This window comes from Paroedura picta, chromosome 11 (genome assembly GCF_049243985.1).
Source record: "Paroedura picta isolate Pp20150507F chromosome 11, Ppicta_v3.0, whole genome shotgun sequence".
In the NCBI taxonomy this organism is placed as follows: Eukaryota; Metazoa; Chordata; class Lepidosauria; order Squamata; family Gekkonidae; genus Paroedura; species Paroedura picta.
Window position 1 is genome coordinate 24,468,424 of NC_135379.1, and position 19,167 is coordinate 24,487,590.

Here is a 19,167-nt window from a genome sequence, read left to right on the forward strand (position 1 = left end):
TGTCTGACTGTGGGTTTCTGTGTGCCATTTAATTCTTCAATGAAGTATTTATTCTTACTTGCTTCCACATCCTTGGAGCAGGATGCGCCTCTGATGAATTAGATAGCATTTTTTTCTGTCTGCTGTTTTATGATTGCCAGCATAGCAGCCAATTTTTATGCCATTAAATGTACAGTATTTGCTGGCGTATAAGATTACTTTCCCCCCCTGAAAAACATGCCACCAAGTGGGGGGGGGTCATCTTATACGCCAGGTGCACTTCAGTTGGGATAGACATAGCTGCCCATAGTGGCCCATAGTACTGTATTTTGAGTGGAAATGTCGGGGGGGGGGCGTCTTATACGCCAGCAAATACAGTAATTTGTATCTGAATAGCAGCCATTTTATACTGGTGGCCACTATTTACTCTTCAGATTTTAAGAGCATCCACAATCTCAACAAGATCTTTGGAATCATGATTCTTATAGCCATATTCTACTTGATCAAAGGAGCCTTCTGCCAACAAAAGCTCATGCCACATACTAATAGTGCAATGTTAGACCTAAAAAGCTGGATCGGGAAGTCTCAAATTCAAAGTTCACCTCTGTTAAAAACTGCTCCCACACCCTTTGCAATAGGGCAAAAGGTTTATTGCTCCAACTTCCTGATCTTGTGTATAAGATTTAAATATATTTTTGAACTTAAAAATCATTTAAATGTGAGGGCCCATTGTAGGCCTTTATTTTCCCCATTTACTAGGGTTGCCAGCTCTGGTTAGAAAAATACCTAGACAATTTATTTTATTTATTTTTGAATGTATAGCCCAACCTTCCCCAGAAACTCAGGGGTACTTACAGTAAGGTTTAAAATACATAATGAAATTAAATATTTAGATTTTAAAACTCTATTTTTTTTAAAAGTAATAACCAATTGATACAGAACCTAAGGCCTCCTCCTCTTTATAAGGAACATTAAGATGATTCCTAAACTGACGGGGGGGGGGCATACAGAGCTCTTAAAGAGGTTATCTATGTGGGGGTTGGGAGTGGAGGGACCTCAAGGGGGTACAGTGACATAAAGCCCACCCCTCCAAAGCAGCCATTTTAGTTGGAGCTCAATTGTAATAGCAGGGGATCTTCAGGCCCCACCTGGAGACTGGCAATACCAGCATTTATTAACCCCATCCCAATTTAGGGGCATTCAAGAACTGCAAGCTTAACCACACCTGTTGGGGAGTTAAATTAAATTCAACCCAGTAGAATTTACTTCTGAAGAGGCAGGTAGGGGATAAAGCTATACCCCTTCACAACACTGGCCCGTAAATGAGTCATAAGTAACTTGCTCCCTTGGTTTCAAGCGGAACTGGCTTTGTTTTTGCTGTAACTGACTCTTATTTTTGCAAGCGGCCAGTGCAATAGGATGACTCCTAACTCCCTGTAGCAGCTGCACCTTCACAGACCTTCCTCTTTTGCCTCAGGTAATTGCTTCATGGCTCTGTCCATCACTCAAAAACATACAGTGAGGCAGGGAATCCCTTTCTACCTACTTTAACCACGCGTTTCCAGGCTGTTAATGTAATCAGTTAGCAATAACTTAAACCCACTCTCAAAGCCACGCGTGACCTAAACATAAGACTCCCCGAATTCCTAACAACGGAGTAAAGCTATAGCAGACAGTACGTGTGGCTTTACAACAGCGTCATAACCTCGCATCACTCGAGCGCTGAAGATGCTTCGCGGACGCACGTCCTTCCTGGCCCCCGTCCCGTCTCTTACCCGGCTGGCAGAGCGCTGCCTCGAGGAGCATCAGGGCCACCCAACAGGCGAGCAAAGGCTTCGACGGGCGAGGAAGGCTCATCGCTTCTCGTCCCTGGAGGTGTCCCGAGCTGTGGGACTCCTCCCCACGGGCTCCGAGGGCAAGGCAACCAGAAAGCGCCCCCTCACCAGCCGTCAGCCGGCAAGTGGGCTTCCCTTCCCAAGAGAGCCCCGGGCGAAGTTGCTCTGCTGAGTTGCTGCCCGCGTCGCTGTGCAGCAACGTCCTTCCCGTTGCAAAGTCCCGGGACCGTCTCGCGCGCCCTCTCCCTGCAGGCCGGTCGCCTGGAAGAAGGCGAAGACGCACAAGAACAGCTGCTGGAGCAGCGGCGCTGGGAGGGGCCGCGGCCGACCTTCTGGGCCTCTGGTTCCCTCCAAGTCGAACCTGCGTGCGGCTGGGTTTCTCCCCGGTGGCGGAAAGGCGCCGGATCTCATAACCTTTCCATCCCAGAGAAGAAGAGTTGCAGGTGCGGCAGTTCGCTCTCCACATTCACAGTATTTGGGGCACTTTGCCATGTGACTTTAGGAGCCTCCAGGCAGGATTAGCCCTGTGCAAAATACCCCTCCCCGGTTTAGCTGCGGAGCCACACTTCCGAAATTCTTCCATAGAGAAGAAGCTCTCTGGGACAAGGCAGCAGCACACAGTAAATTATTTTTTAAAAAAGAAGAGGGGGGATTAATTGGTCAGTGCACCCTTCATATGGTTTGGATGATCTGTTCATTTTAGCTGAACTGGAACAATCTAGCAAAAAGGATTAAAATTGCTAGATTGTGCTCCGCGCAAGAAAGTTAAAATGCCGATGTGGCAGTGTTTGTCTCTTATGGCCTTTCCTTGCACACCCAGGGAATTGCTGATCGCCACTATGGGGTGATAGAATTCTGGAGATTTTTGTGGGGGGGGAGGGGGGAATCACTTGGGCATGAAATTGGGGCCCACTGGGTGGGCCGGTACTTGTGAGTTCCTGTATTGTGCAGGGGGTTGGACTAGATGACCCTAGAGGTACTGTCTAGTTCTATGATTCTGAATAAAATGTTACAATAATCTGTGCAGAAATTATAGGATTTATAAAATTTTAATGGATTTTAATTGGTGTGAACGACATTTTTAGTCATGTTTTTAAGTACGGAAGAGTGATGTACTTTTCTGTAGGTGTCGTATTTTAAAGTGGAGTGCTCCAACTGTACTTTGAAATGGTTACAGTTCATTCTACCCTCTCATTCTGCCTGTGTAATCCAGCCCTAATATAGCCAGTTTGAGAAAAACAGTTGAGATTATTGAGCACATGAATACAGTATTCAAGAGAAGGTGTTTCAGCAGGTGGATCCTGGATATGAAGATAAGGATATTCCCAGTACCATGTTCCCAATCTCTACCATTGTGAGTGGCCATTGTGCATTCTTCATGTAGCGTTCAGCTTTGCGTAGAAATGCCACAAACTTTACTCTCGCATTTTATTACCAGTTTTTTCCCTCTTCCCAGAGTATGTATGTGTGTGTGGGTTGAACTTGCCCAACCAAAGAAGCAAAATATCTGGTTATCTAGAATGCAGCATCCTCACCTGGATGGCCCAGGCTAGTCTGACCTTGCCAGCTAAACAGGATTGGCCCTGATTAATGCTTGAATGGAAGACTGTTAAGAAAAGTGAAAATTGCTCGGCAGAAGCAAGCAAATCTCTGTTCTTCTCTTGCCTTGGAAACCCTAACCGGTCACCATCAGTCAGGTGTGGCTTGACAGCACTTTCCACCTCCTCCAGAATACACTTCCTTTTGGTTGTTGTTAGTTGTGAAGTCGTGTCCGACCCATCGTGACCTCATGGACAATGATCCTCCAGGCCTCTACCATTCCCCGAAGTCCATTTAAGCTTGCACCAACTGCTTCAGTGACTCCATCCAGCCACACTTCCTTAAGGGGCACCAAATTGGACAGGAATGCATTTCCTTTTATCTAACATCCAGATTTCTATTTTAATATCCTAGTATACCCATGGCACCAAATCCACCACTGCAAACTATCCCCTCATGTCTACAGCAGCCTTGTGACAAACTGTGCATTAAAGATTCCTACTGCTATCTGATCCAAATTTCATCAAGTGTCCACATTGTCAGTCTAAGTTGGTGTTGAGGATGCCACTGTGCTACATGCCATGGTTACATCTAGATTAGATTCCTTCGATGTACTCAGTGTGGGACTATCCTTGAAACTGTTTGGAAACTTCAAGTGGTGGAGAATGCTGTGGCCAGGATGTTTGCTAAAGTGAGTTGTAGGGACCATATCACTCCAGTCTTGGCTTATCTACTTTGGCTCCCAGTCTGCTTCAGATGCCCCCACTTTTTGAGTTGAAGTATATGGTGAATTTGGAGAAGGCCTTCTCATTTGTGGTAACAAAACTCTGGAGTTCTTCTCCCAGAATACTTGTGTGTCTTCTTCTCTTGGCATCTTCTGTCAGTGTCTTAAGACTCTTTTGTTTTGTTGGGTGCTTCCTCAGTGATCCCTCTTTCCTGCCCAAAGTTTTAATTGTTGTTTTAATGCATATTTCCCCTCTGGTTTTAATAATTGTTGTTGTTGGCTCTAATGGTTTTCAATATGTGATTTTATTCTGCATGTTTTCAATTCGTCAAAGCCTTCAAGGCCTTTATGAGGACAGAAAGGCAGCACAAATTTTGGCCATAAGTAAATCTTGAGCTGATGATAAAATACAGGCCATCCTTTCCCTGCCTCAGTCTGCTTCCCTATTTGCAGAATCCCTTACTCATTTTATTTCCTGCATTATAACTGATTCATGTGCCACCCACTCCTTTCGTCATAGGGTCATTCTTCACTGGGAATGGAGCTGGGACTAGCTGATTAAAGAAAGCTGGAAGTCTTCTACTGTGTCAGTCTCATATTATAATAAAGGGAACTTCTAACTTTGGCACAACTTGATGTATATAATTAGGGTTGCTAACCTTCGTGTGCCACCTGGAGATCTCTTGCTATTACAATTGAATTCCAGATGACCAAGAAAATGGCTGCTTTGAAAGGTGGACTGGACTCTATGGCATTATACCCTGCTGAGGCTGTCCCATTTCCAAACCCTGGCTCCACCTTCCAAATCTACAGATACTTTTCAAACCCAGAACTTGCAATCCAGTGTATAGCAGGTAGAGTTTATATAGCTGTAACTTTGATGAATACATATTATTGACCTACTAGCCAGTCCATAGTAAACCAATTGGCCAGATCTTCATCTAATGGAAGTTTGTTTATAACAACTGAGGATCCTGCCTGTTCAAACTCTACAACATTTTAGTGAAAAAATATTAAACAGATGTGTTCCTTAAGTACATTTATTTAAACTTAAAAAGAGAAACGAATCTTTAAAAAGAGTGAGCAGATATAGCAGATAATGATAAAAAACTAGGACTTTTTTTCTCAAGTGCTTTCCTTCCAAAATGGCACTTTAATGGTACAGCACAAGAAAATACTGAGAAAAGATATCATATGTGGAACGTAGGCAGAATACAATTATTTATTGTTCTTGGAGTGAGCTGAGGTTGACCTTAGACTTCAGAGTACAGACCACACTTTTTTTGGCTAAGTGCTGACACATTGTTGTTTTAGAATAAGTCATCAGTAAGCATGGAAAAATATGCTCCTTTTCTTCTTTAAGTAACCTTCTTGGCTTTCGATCATATATTCAGGATCCTAAAAGTTAAGAAGTATTATTCTGAACCAACATTCAAGAACAGAGTGGATTATGTTAAAATCCATGTACCTTTCTTTGCATAAGAATTATAACATTTAGCACTTTTTTGTCAACTGTGTTTATCCTCATAAAATATTCCATGGCTGGGAAAGATTAAGCAGCATACAGGCAGCTAAATCATATGCATGATTACTTAGAACAGCCTTTCTCAGTGTTTTCACTGTTGAGAAATCCCTGAAACATGCTTCAGGCTTCAAGAAACCCCAGAAGAGGTGCAATCATGGAGAACATGGTTGGGAAACATAGCTGCTTACACACCCGCGAGGGGCCCCTCTCCTTCCTACCCCCTCCAGACCCATCATTGGCCATTTTGGGAAAGGGGGGACAGGTCTACATGGCCATATATGGTCATATCACCTGATAAATGGTTAACTTAAAATCTTAACACCGCTTGCTGCGCCGCGGGTGCCGCGGACTAAATAATGCCGTAAGGGCTGGGTGGGAGGAGTTAGGGCGGGCTGTGTCCGGGATGAGGAAGGGTGCCAATTGGCCCCTCCTCCGGACTGACAATCGGAGGGCCCAATTGGCAGGCGAGAAGCGCCTGCTGATTGGGCCCTGTGATTGGCCCGCCGCCGCCAAGGCAGCAATTGCGAGCCGTGCACAGCGCGGCTCGCGGTTGCTCCCTTGCCAGCGGTCTGACATCCTCCCTTGCCGACGCCCTGCCACCTCGGGGGCGGCGGACCATGTGGCACATCTCCCACCCCTCTCCCTTTCTACCCACTCTCAGGGAACACGGCCGCTTCCACGTATATATATATAACAACGCTTCCATATATATATAACAAATTAATTAACGTCCACGCCTTCAGGAAACCTTCCAGGGCTGTCAAGAAACCTCAGGGTTTCACGAATCCTTGGTTGATAAAGCCTGACTTCAGGTATGTATGCATAAAATTGCAGCCTTAGAGAGCAATTCTAAATAAATCTGTTAAGAATCCCACATAGTCTGTTCAATAGGACTGTACTGTATGGCCTGTATGGCCCCTTCCAACTCTATGATTCTATTATGCTAGATTCCTAAAACTTGTTGTGTTAGGAAAGGATGAAGGATTTATTCATACACATCTGAAGTGAGGTCTTACTCATGAAAGTTTATGCTGGGATTGATATTTGTTAACTCTTAAAGTGCCATTTGATTTCTGCTTCACTTTGCTGCAACAACCATGGAAATTCCCTTTTAATTATGACCATGGAAGACAGTCTAGGATTTAGTTGCATGGAGTTGAAATCCATCAGCCTCCTAAAGGAAAATCATATGCATTTGAAGAAGTGAGGTCTGACTCAGAAAAGATATTGGGGATAATTTCATTGAGATGTTGGGAACAATTTTGTTCACATATCCATACTACACATATAGAAATACCTTCAATATTGCAGTGAGTAAAGAAGCACAGGCATGTTAAGATTGCTTTCATGGGGGACAAGCTCTGCAGAATAAGGGAAGTCGCAGAAGGGAGATCGTGTGGGAGAGCACAGCAGACAGTTGATTTATAGGCTAGAACACAACCTATAACTGACCCTGTTTAGAAGGATGGAGAGGTGGTGTAGTACAGCGATTAGAAAGCCTGACTCAAAGAGAAAACCCAGGTTCAAATCGCCTCTGAGACCTTTTGCTCACTAAGTCATCTTTGGGCAGTTATCTCAGTGTAGCCTTCTTCACAGGGCTGTTGTGAGTATAAAATGGAAGAGAGCAGAAACACATGTACCACCCTGAGCTTTTTGAAGGAAGAATGAAATTTTAAAAACTGGAAAGACAGAAATGTACATAGATCTTTTGAGAGTGGATAGAGTACCCTGAAGCTTGGCCAAACAGACCAGGCAGGGAACCAGGAACACAAGAGTCAGGGCCCAAAAGATGCCCCACTGGTATGCTGAAGACTGGATAATGAGTAGTTAGGGCAGCAGCTTTGTCAGCTTTAACAACCTCATAGCATTGCCAAAAAATCTGTAATTAAAAAACTTATTTAGAGGCCTTTCATAATCTGACCTGAATTACTCAGACTAGCCTGATCTTGTCAGATCTTAGAAGCTAAGCAAGGTCAATCCTGGTTAGAACGTAGATGGGAGACCACCACGGAAGACAAGCAATGGCTAACCACCTCTGTTTGTCATTTGCCTTGAAAACCCTACTCAGGATTGCTGTAAATCAGCTGTGACTTGACAACACTTTCCATCACTACTATAATCCAGTGCCCTAAATTGTAGTTTACTTAAGTTTGTACCTAAATTTGCCTTGATTTATACGTGTCAGTCTGGGGGAACAAAAAGCTGTCCAGATGCACCCTTGACTAGTTGGAGGGACCATACGTGATGAAACAAATGAGGCTGGGGAGACTTTTGACCATCAAGATTTCAGATTGGTTCTGTGATTGACAACTAAGAACAATATCTGTGCCCCAGGGAGAAAAATAATCTCCAAGCCTCTGATAAAAGTCATTCAAATAATTAGTATTGCTAAAGTTCCACTAAAAGTTTCCCATTCCTTTGTGTTTGATCTTTTAAAAGTAGGAAAGACTGTGTCTCACCTCTTTTTACTTGATTCTTATTGGTAATTTCTATGGTAACAATTCCAGAGACCACCCATGGGTTTAGGGAATGCTTTGAGCAATTTGTTGTCAGACCTGTCAGTTGAAATCAGTGTAAAAGATGCTGGGCAGGCTACATGAAGCAACGAAGAACTGAACTGTGCATAAAAGCCTTACGACTGGAGATCTCAGAGGACAGAAATGGGGATGGTGGTGTTGGAGAGTCATACTTTTATACTGGAAAATAAAACTTGTGTTTGATTATTAACTCCGAGTAGCTAATGGAAAGTTCTTTTTAAAAGGCTGACTTATTTTGTTGTTTATTAACCTCCTGTGATAGGAACATAAGACTATAGGAGAAGCCATTTTGAATCATGCCAAGACCCATCCAGTTGAACACTTTGTGTCACACAGTTGCCAGAACCCAGATGCCATCAGGAGGTCCACCAGCAGGGCCAGAACTCCAGTATTCTCCCTCTGTTGCCCCCCAAGCACCAAGAACACAGAGCATCACTGCCCCAGATTTAGTGCTCTATCTATAATTTGTTGCCAATAGCCATGGATGGACCTATGCTCCAGATGTTCATCCAATACCTTCTTCTTATGAACTTCTGAATTTTCACTTGGAAACGAGCATTTTGTATTTGCTTCTTTAAAAACTTCTTTGTTTCTAAGGTTGCTGCACTCATCTATTCTGAAAACCAGAGGGTTATATTTAAGAGTACCAGTGTGGATTAATTAGGATGAAAAGAATGTGATCAGTAATATTAGAGAGGGCTAGCAAGGAGTAGATTAACATGATGACGGTTCAGAGTAGGGCTGTATGGTAAGAACATACACTTGGCGTGCAGAAGGTCCTAGGTGCAATCCTTTTAACTGATGTTGCCAGTTAAAAGGCTTCAGGTAGTGGCAGGTAGTTGGAAAGACTTTTTTTTCTTCCTGGAGAGTTGCTGCTAGTCAGAATAGATTTTCTGAGCTTTGTAATTTAAGTCAACCTTATGTGATACGCTGATACTGGAAATTGCCCATTCATTCTTATCTGTTTAAAGGGATTTCTCCTCCCCCCCAGTTTTCCATGCTTTGATTTTACATGCATATTCCAAAAGGATTGCACACTCCAGTGCCTGAAGTCAAAGTCAGGGGTTTTGTTTTCTCTTAGGGAAATCAATGTGTGATCAGGTACTAGGAGTTCGAAGTCTTCAAGAGTCATGTTGGCGCTGAATGATCCCATCCTGCCACCACCTACTTGTAGGTTTCTCAACCATTCTTTTCCTGTATAGTATCTCTTCGGGATAATATAAAAGATTGTACAGGGTTTTATAAATGTCTTGGGCTCTAAGAATTGAATTCCTAAGAACTCCAGGTGTCCCACCTTCAAAAATCAGCTAGATGGATAATAGGAAGAGAGCTTTCTTAGTACTGGCACCCAATTTATGGGATACTTTTCTTGATACCAACTTTATTATTATCAGGTGTTATTGTACACTGTTTGCCTTGGCATGTTTGAAATTGATGTTTCTTATGATTGCTGCTTGTGGTATAATTTTAATAGGACTGGGGGGGGGTTAGATGTAGTTTTGTTGGTTGAAAGCAGCCCCAGCCGGGGGTTTTGAAAGCAGCCCTGGGGATCTATGAATATTTAAATAAATGTTAATCTATCCTATTCAGTATATCCCTGCTTTCCATCTTCCCTACTTGTGTGCCTCAGCCTTCATATTATGTGCTAAATAAAACAATTCTCATACCAGCATTGCTCAATTCTGTTTATGTATATCTTTTTTTAAATCACAGTTAGCAACAACAAAATACTCCATATAAATTAGAGAATCAGATTTTCCTTAAGAGTTGGAATGTCTCTAAGAAATCTGGCATGTTGATTACAGGACCAGGCACCACTGAGCAGCATTAATCACTGGACAATAAAATCTCTACTTCCAAATCTGAACAGCAAGCTTCAGGAGAGCTGATTCACGCATATTTGTCTCCAGGACAACTTAAGGTAATTATTCTGTCAGTCTTTTCCTTGTTACCTTCTTGGCCAGGGTAATTTTCTTTTAGCAGTCTTGTGTCCCTCTTGCTTTGTCAAAAAGCTTTGCAAGCTACGGAGATAGTCCAGTTACTTAACATGTTTGTAGATAACAGGAGTACATTATTATAAAATCCAGGTTTGCTTGTCTTTCCTTTTTTCGGAGTTCATTGTCATTAAATCTAGGCTTGCCCCTGTTTTCTTGCCATATGAGGGTTTTTTTGAACATCAAGAAAAGCAATCAAGAAAAGCACTTGGATAAGAAAAGGTAAAAACTGATAAATCTACCTTACATTAAGGCAGCTTACTGTGATTCTTTAAGACTGCAATCCTGTGCATGTGAAATCCAGCCTCAGTAAACTCTGCCAGATTTACTTATGAGTAAACATCTATAGAATGGGTTGCACAAATACCTTATGAGCAAAATGGCCTCATAATGACATTTTAATTAAGTAGAACCCACTGTGATGTTGTGGTGAACATGTTGGGCTCATTTATGAGAAACCCAGGATCAAAGTCCTCCTCTGCCATGTAAGACTTTGGGCCGGACATACACTCCCGGGCTAAGTTACCTTACAGGGTTGTTGTGAGGATCAAATAGAGGAGAGGAGAATGTTGTAAGGTGCTTTGCTTCCTATTAGGGAGACATGCAGGATATAAATGATCTAAATAAATAAACAGAAGTTTTATTAGAAAGCCTATCAAAGGTTGTATAACCAGTTAATACTTTGGTTGTGAATGCGTAGTATATTATCTTGCATGCATTTTGTGGTTTGCATAGAAATGTTACCATATATCTCTTATATTTCTTTTCCTGATGACAATGTTAAACGCTTTTGCCATGCGGTCGAACCAGCCAACTAATGGAGCCAGACCCCCAAAATTGCTAGGTCCAGTATTTTCAACAACTTTCCAGGATGTTAGAAATGGATACTAAATCCGGGGATATCAGGCATCAAAAATGTTGCAGAATATATCTTCTTGCACTTAAATGAAAATATTTCAAGTAGTCAGTACAAACAACTACTTTATTTACGGTCATTTAGACAAGAACAATCAACACTGGGATATCGAAATGTGAAGTAAAATGTTGAATGCATCTAAAACTCAAATGCATAAAGTCATAATTAATTTAGGAGGTGTGCAGCCAGTAGAATGTATATTTGTTAAGAGCGTGCTGCTTCTTGTAGAGGATGCTATTTAGAATAGGAATAATGATGGCTTTCAGAGTATAATGAGGGCTTTGAAACAACTTACTTTTCCAGACCAAGACAAAAGGAGGATTTTCCTTCAGGAATCTTCTTTCTTTGGTCATCTTATTGTGCCACAGAGAGAGGTTTCCTGATTGGCAGCTTCTGTTCCCCAAAGAAATGAAAAATGAGATGATGAAAGATAGCAAATCTTTAGACCGAAAGGTGTTCATCCTGTTTAGCTCTGACTTAATTTGGCCTTCTCTTTGGTAAAACTGAGTCTTGCCCAGTTCAACCTCCCTCCTCTATAACCATGACTAAGCCCATGCCTTCTACAGGGCATGTATTTTGTTTATTTATTTAGAATGTCTCTTCTTACCAGTTTGAAAACAAATTATGTCCTTAAAGATGGGAACAGCAAGCAGTTTCTTATACATGCCCAGTAAAATGTTATGTATCTGAAGGGTAAATAAGGGACTTTTGCTGGCTCCACTACTGCTTCTTTAGTTGTTCGCATGTTCGACAAACAAACTTTACATCAGCACCTTCTTGGCCTCAGTCCAACTGGTGATGGCCATTCCTACCACCAAATGTTTCAGTGGCCATGGCACCCACAGGTGGGAATTTGGGGGCGTGCTGGTCAACCGTGGGAAGATGCACATACTGTTGACCCATGGCATGACCCTGTGGCTGGGGGTTGACAGGGCATGTGGACTGAGAGTAGGCTGCATCTGTGGGCCCTTGTCTATCCACCTGGGGGTAAATAGTGCCTCTGACTCCCTTTTACCCATTTCACTGCTGTTCCCTTTCCACACAGGCTCAGGCCAGGCGCGTCCAGGTTGGTGCCCCCTTCTGAACCTTCCTCAGATGCTTGGAGTGACCCATATTCATTTGCTTCCAGTGCTTCTCCGAGGGGCAAGTTCCCACTCCTTGCAGGTGAGGCTGAGAGAACTCTGAGAGAAACTGCTCTGTGAGTACAGCTTCCAACAGGACTGTGACCAGTCCAAGGTCACCCAGATTAGCGGGGGTAATCAAACCAGATTAGAAGCTGCTGCTCTTAACCACTACACCAAGAAACGCTCATAGATATTAACTATATGTAACTTGGGAAAGAAAGTCAAATCACTATAATTTTTAAAAAATTGCTAATGGATGTGTCTATGCAAATGGATTCTTTTAAATAGTTGTGGAAGTAGGCTTGAATATATCTTCTCATCCTAAGTGCATTTTTGAGATACAATAATGCCTTTTTTGTAGCCGTTATTTACATTGGTAAAATTACACTTCCTTCCACTCTACCTCCTACAGTGATAGGATTTCTGAGGCTTCACTTTTCAGTCACAATTTGCAGGAATATTTTAGCACTGTGAACTGTGAATACAACACATGCTTTGTTCGTAACTAAACACTAGCAACTTTTTGAAATGTCAGTATTGAGATAGAATCTTTCATTCATAGAAGGTCAGACAAAGAGGTTCCAAAGCCCATTTGATTAAGAAAATAAAAGTTCTTATGGATGGCTTCAGCCAACCTTATAATAGCAATAAACACTTAAAAATTAGAAACTTGCTATTCAAACCATGTATATTAGCATGAATAATTACAAATTGCCAAGGACCAGGACCCAGCTGCATATGGAACAATATTTGAACAGTAGATTGTTTCTCTGCTTTTATTTATTAAAGGACACTACTGAAAATGCTGTCAAACCATTGCATTTAAATTCTGAGATCTAAATAAAAGACCTCTGTTTCAAGAAAAACACTGGAAAGTAATAAATCACAAATAGGAAAAAATAATGCTTTTTTCTTGTTAAGAGCTAAGATAAATTTATGGCATTAGAATGTTTTCCTTGCTAAGAACTGACATGAATTATGGAATTAAAATCTTGTCTTTTCTATCCACAGCAAAGTAGGCATAATGTGGACACAGTGACAACCAACCACCAGCTATATGGATGAATATTGAATAATCTATATGGCATCTGTATCAGCTAGTTGGCAAATCTTGCACTAGGAACCAATTCTCTGACTACTTTAATGGGCCTGCATCAATTGACTCAAGGGCTCTTAAAGTCACAAAGCGGTAATACTTTGTGCATCCTTCCGTTCCTTGGTGTCTGCAATTTGAAATCTTGTTAAAAAAATTTTGTTCAGAGCTCGAGGCCATCACAAACCATATAACACATTTACACACATGCACACACAAGCATGTAGATTAGTCACTCTACAATATCCTCCATCCAATTTAAAAGCACAAATTAGGGGTAAAAATTAAAATCTTTATAATGTGTTATTAGTTAGTATTCAATATCAAATATGATGGTCAAAGGACCCAAGGTGCCTGATTATGTATGCCAGGTTCAGATATGGAATATCTTATGTAGTCAGACATCTGTAAATGGCTGATGGGACAGAAAAGGATAGAAATAAACTTGGCAGAAATTCCAGGAAATATGCTTCTTGAACTACTATGCAGCTGTACTTAATTTGCCCTAATCTTAACACAAAATACAAAAGTACAATGGGAACTTTCAAGCTTCATAAATGTATTAAAATGCAGCCAAGTTTGAACAAACTAGCAAGGGCACCATCCTTGGGGGAAAAAACACCCTAATTTGTACATAATTTAAACAATGAAAAAGTAAATAGGAAAAGGACATTTATTCTTCTGAAGAGGGCTGTTCTTCGCAGTGTATTCCCTGGGATGACAATTTCCTTGTGAAGAAACTGGATGAAGATGGGAAAGACTTCTACATATCTTCTACATAAGGGGTAGTCAAACTGCGGCCCTCCAGATGTCCATGGACCACAATTCCCAGAAGCCCCTACCAGCGAATGCTGGCAGGGGCTTCTGGGAATTGTAGTCCATGGACATCTGGAGGGCCGCAGTTTGACTACCCCTGTTGTTGAATATAATGGCCACAAGAGAAGGTAAGCCGGACATATCTGGAAACACTTGATTACTGGCAATGCCTTCTAACTAACCTTTTGTTTACAGCTATAGCTAATCATCCAGCAGGAGTTTGATTTTCTGCACTGAAGCTACCATTGAACTGCATGATCCACAGTGAAATCTTTAGTCTGCGTATTTTACAATTGTTGTAGCATCACAATTCTAGGCAGAATGAATTAAGAATACAAGCCTATCCAGTGAATGGAGTTCAGAATGTTTTTTGTAAAGGAAAGCAGTAGTAGAGGGAGCAAAATGGGAGCAGAACATGATCTTCAGGTCACCTTTGTTGATGACTACAGGGACAATACAGCTTCCTGCTCCTACTACACATTCTTACCAATACTGCAGTTGAAACTGAACTGTATACCAGGTAGACCCCGAAGCTGTTTTTATATCCAAAATATTACCCTGGCAAGAGTCCTCAAAATAGAAGGCAGTCTTCAAGAAGGCACCTCCACATGCCTGTCACTGTGCACACAAAGACCAGACTGACAGTTGCTTGATGTGGAAAGTCATTGGATTCATTTCCTGGACTTGGCATCCAGGCCAGATCTCCATCTTGTCTGGAATTGCTAGAACAAGTTGGAAAAATTCCCTTCTCCATTTCCCTTAGGCCATTCCAACAGACTTAAGCTGAATGGGCAATTATGGGAGCACAATAGGACCATTGCCCCTCCCAGCCAGAACCATCAGACTGTCTAGTGAAGGGAGGGGCTCCTCCAGAACTAACCAGACTTTCTTTTGTTCACTTCATGTTCTTTCTTTCTCCCAAACTATTTGTTCACTGCAATTTCTGCCTAGTGGCATCTCTCTCCTATTGTTCTTCCTGAGTCCTTCCTGATTCAACAATACAGGGCCATTAAGAAGATTCTAGTGACAAATTAATCAGATTAGATATGCTTCAGGATACACCTAGCCAAGGTATTTTTCAGCTTGAAAGGCATCTTTAAACCGCTCCGGCGGGAGCGGATTAAATAAAAGGGTAAGGGCTGTTGGGGAGGAGTTAGGGCGGGCCCTGTCCGGGATAAAAACTCACAGCGAGGCGGTTCCCGGGGCCGAGAGAACACTTTTTGCGTCTTCGGGGACTTTTGCGTCTTTTTGCATCTTCCACCCTGTCGCCCCTGCATCTCACACCCCCGGGAAGCCTTCCCTGGGGGTTGGCCCCTAGCACCCATTTTATTCAATGATAGAATGGGCTTTATTTCTAGTATATGACATAATCCCAAACCTCCCACTCTAGTGACTTCATATGCCAACCACCCTATTAGATTTGTTTATAACCTATAGACAATCAACAGTCAGCTGCATTGCAAACTACTGCCTTTCATGCCAGTCTGTGGGCTGGCCTGGGAATTTCAAACCCTTTATCTGTCACGATTTGGACTCTGCTCAATGTGTGTGTTGATCTTTCCACACCCAGTGTTGCTTTCTGCACCCAATGTTGTCAACCCCATCTGTTTGGTTACTTGGACCCCAGACAGGTGCAGTATATTTTCTTTTTCCCTATTTAGCTATCCTTTCCCCCAGTAAAATTTAGTGGTTTCTTCTGTTTCTTAATAAAATACAAAAATCATTTTTGGAACCAAATTTGGCCTGCTTATTTCAGGGTTTTCCCTCAGGAATCAGACTTCTGTATACAAGCAGAAAAAGAGCTTGGTTACCCCTTCCTCTCTTGCTCCTAACTCCCCCCCCCCCCAAATTTAAGAGCACTTTGGGTAACAAAAGGTTTTAAGATAAAGGTGGAAATAGGATGCTTCTCAGAATACAGAGTACCTTTATTGGCATAACACAAGGAAAAACAGTAGAACAAGAATAATACCATAAAATAATCCTTCATCCTTCATAATGTATAAAGCAGTAGATGCTAGATTATGAGGTTGGCATATTGTGATGTGCAGTTTACAATGGGGTACAGATAAATGTGTTGTTTAGCTGATAAGGGGTTCAGATATGAATGATTTACCCATAGTATTGTGGATAATATCTTGGCCACCTCTTGGATGATCTCTGGATCCTTTTCATATAAAATTCTATGTATTGGTTCTCATCTACACTAGTAAATTTCAGTTTTTCCCAGCATTTGATTAGGGTTTTTTGCAAATGGAGAAATCTGAGGCACTATACCGATAGGTGATATAAGGTGTCAGGAACACCACATCCATGAAAATACAACCTTTCAGCCAAAGGAGTATCGAAAAGATGGCCTCTGGATACAATGGAGGAGAGGGTATTTAGGCTCGCTAAAAGAAAGGATATTCTTAGAGAGTCATCTAATATTCTCAAATATACAGGAAAAGATCTGTACACAGGAAGGATTCCCCAATTTGAGGGGAGCAAATGCTGCTGGACGTTAAACTCAGTATCTATTTATGTCATCCATTCTCTTCATTATTTGCCTAATGATTGTTCTCTCATCTTGGGCAACTAGTAGATAGATATCCATCCAATATGCTACAGTTTCACTAATAGCCTCTTATTTGCAGCTTTGAAAAAATAGGGGTCGCCTGGAAGATCTTTACTTGCAGAGCTGTTTGCACCTTGGTGGCTTTTAGGATTTTTTCTCTATGGTTTAGCCATTTGCTATTGTAGCTGAAGTGAATCCCTAAATGTTTGAAGTGGTTTACCTGTTGTATTTGTTTTCCCCTCAGTTGCCAGTGGTACCTGTAATGGGTTTCAGCAAAGACTAGAATCTTGGTTTTATCATAGTTTATTGTAAGCTTGTTCTCAAGACAATAATCAACAAATGGTTTTAGATATCAAATCAGGCCTACAGTAATGTCTACTGACCATCAGTAGTTCTCCATTGAGCCTAGGACCTTCTCCATACAAATCAGATACTCCGTTGCTGAGCAACAGCATCTCCTCAAGTCAGTAACTGTCCAGAATCTCAGTTAAGAGTAGAAACTGGATTTTCATAGTACTGACAAGCCAATTTATATACTTGAGATCAAGCCATCGAGCTACTCAGAGTTGGGCTGTGCACAGTGTTGACTGGTTCTTGTATCATCCACAAAGCCAAGTCCCCTTCTCATTCAAACCAGATTTCAAAGTTTAAATAATGAAAATAAAGCTTTATCACAGATTACAAAAAAAAAATCACCTTTGATCATTTTCCACCTTTGTGGTTATATGCATGTTGAAAGAGCACTGGAAACAGGTTTTCCTCCCAAAATTAAGCTGACAGTTTGCCTGAAGCATAGTGGGGGAAACACTCTGTAGCTGAAAAAAATACAAATGATGATGCATCTGTATGCACCCCAAGAAACAGTTATGAAAATCAATAAAGGTTACAGTCCCACAGGGGCCGTGTGAGAAAAACTTATATCAAAAAGAAGGGCAGTGTCAACGTGGAAAGCTTTGTGGCTCCTTCCAGAAACTTCTTCCTCAGGAGGTAGGCCCAGAAATAGACAGTCAGCTAACTTTGCCGATAGGCATACAGTGATTGCTGTTGGCAGTCTGTCAGCCACAAAACAATTTGGAACAGGCTAGTATAAATATTTATAGTTATCAGTAGAAAAAGTAGAAAATTAAAGTGAAAGAGTAGTGGGGGATGTTTGTGCATAAATTTTTAGAGTGTTCTGCCATGGTGTATTTCTTCATTCTGTAATGGTATTATTTACTGAAGAAATCCAGAGGCTTGGACTTCACAGCTCCCCATGGCTTCCAAGAAAAGAAGGCTGTACTACAGCCAACAGTTGACATACAAGACCTGCAGAACAGATTGCAGTAAACCACAAAAGTACACATGGTATCATGTACAAGCTGAGGGACTCTGGTTATGTCTGTTCTGTAACAATTTTGTTGTAAAGAGAGGTACTCCCATTTTCCTAGTCTTCTTGTACTGTAAATAAATCATGCTGTTTTTTGTGATATGTAATTGAGTTGATTTTGTCTCTGGACGTTACCTTAAGTCTGACCCTGCTAAAACTACCTCCAGATTCTTTCATGTGCCTAAGTATTTTGGACTCTTTTTTGTGGGGGAGAGTAAAACTCTTGGAAATATCTAGACCAGAGGTAGTCAGCATTTGCTCATGGGAGTTGTAGTCCAGGGACATCTGGAGGGCTACAGTTCGGCTACCCCCGATCTAGACTGATAAATGAGAAGCTGGGCACACTACCTCTGCTCCTCTCTTGCATCTCTCTGGGTGGAACTTTGTAGGGTGCCATGAGTTACCTCATAGTTCATTTTACTTTAAAAGAGCTGTTCCAAGGCCTGGTATCATGGGCTCTTCCCACTATCCAGAATCTAATGCAGTCCATATTTCAAATAGGCTCAAAACCTCTGGAGGTGGTAGGTTCTCCTCCTTTGGAAATTTTTAAGCAGAGGATAGATAGCCATCTGAGAGAAATGCTGATTCTGTGAATTTAGGCAGATTGTAAGTGCGTGGGCAGAAGGGATTATGTAAGTGCTTGGCTCTTGTGGCCATTTCTTGCATTCTGCAGGGGGTTGCACTAGATGACCCTGTAGGTACCTTCCAACTCTGATTCTAGGATTCTAAGTGGTGGTACCCCATACTGATGAGTATTATCACAAAAAAGCCCCATTTTCCCTCTCATTCTTTTAATTGACTCACAAAAGTTATAGTTTTATTTAAACTCCTGGCTTTGTGGGTAACGTTTGTTATGTCGGTTTTGTTATTCACATGAGGAACACACAGTTTACTGTTAAATATGGTGATGAACAGAAGTGAGAACTGAATGCATCCTCAGTTTATCTGCCTCAGTTGATGTTAGACATTGACTTGGTCCTGGCCTTTAACCCCTGGGCCTGTGATGCCTCCTTGAATCTGCATCTTAAATGGCAGACCTAAACTCAAATACTGAGTTTTGCCTGCCTTTGATAATGAGCAGCACTACTTAAGTAATTGCACTTTATCTAGAATAATGGAGTTTGGTAATATAAATTTAGAACAACACTTCCAGTGAATTTTACAG

At 41.7% G+C, this 19,167-nt stretch overlaps 1 protein-coding gene and 1 long non-coding RNA gene across 3 annotated transcripts in view; one reads left to right on the forward strand and one right to left on the reverse strand.

Moving 5' to 3' along the window:
- VWDE (von Willebrand factor D and EGF domains) overlaps positions 1–1,963 on the reverse strand; it is a 57,213-nt gene extending 55,250 nt beyond the window's left edge. For both annotated transcript variants that reach the window (XM_077304487.1, XM_077304486.1), the window contains exon 1: positions 1,755–1,963. In XM_077304487.1, coding sequence (XP_077160602.1) covers positions 1,755–1,836 — 82 coding nt within the window. In that variant the 5' untranslated portion in view covers positions 1,837–1,963. The remainder of the gene's footprint in view (positions 1–1,754) is intronic.
- Positions 1,964–2,117: 154 nt separating this feature from the next.
- Positions 2,118–14,046, forward strand: LOC143820992 (uncharacterized). The gene is made up of 4 exons (XR_013225619.1): positions 2,118–2,257; positions 9,945–10,060; positions 12,095–12,213; positions 13,185–14,046. It is a non-coding gene; the product is annotated as an uncharacterized LOC143820992 (long non-coding RNA).
- The last annotated feature ends 5,121 nt before the right edge of the window (positions 14,047–19,167 follow it).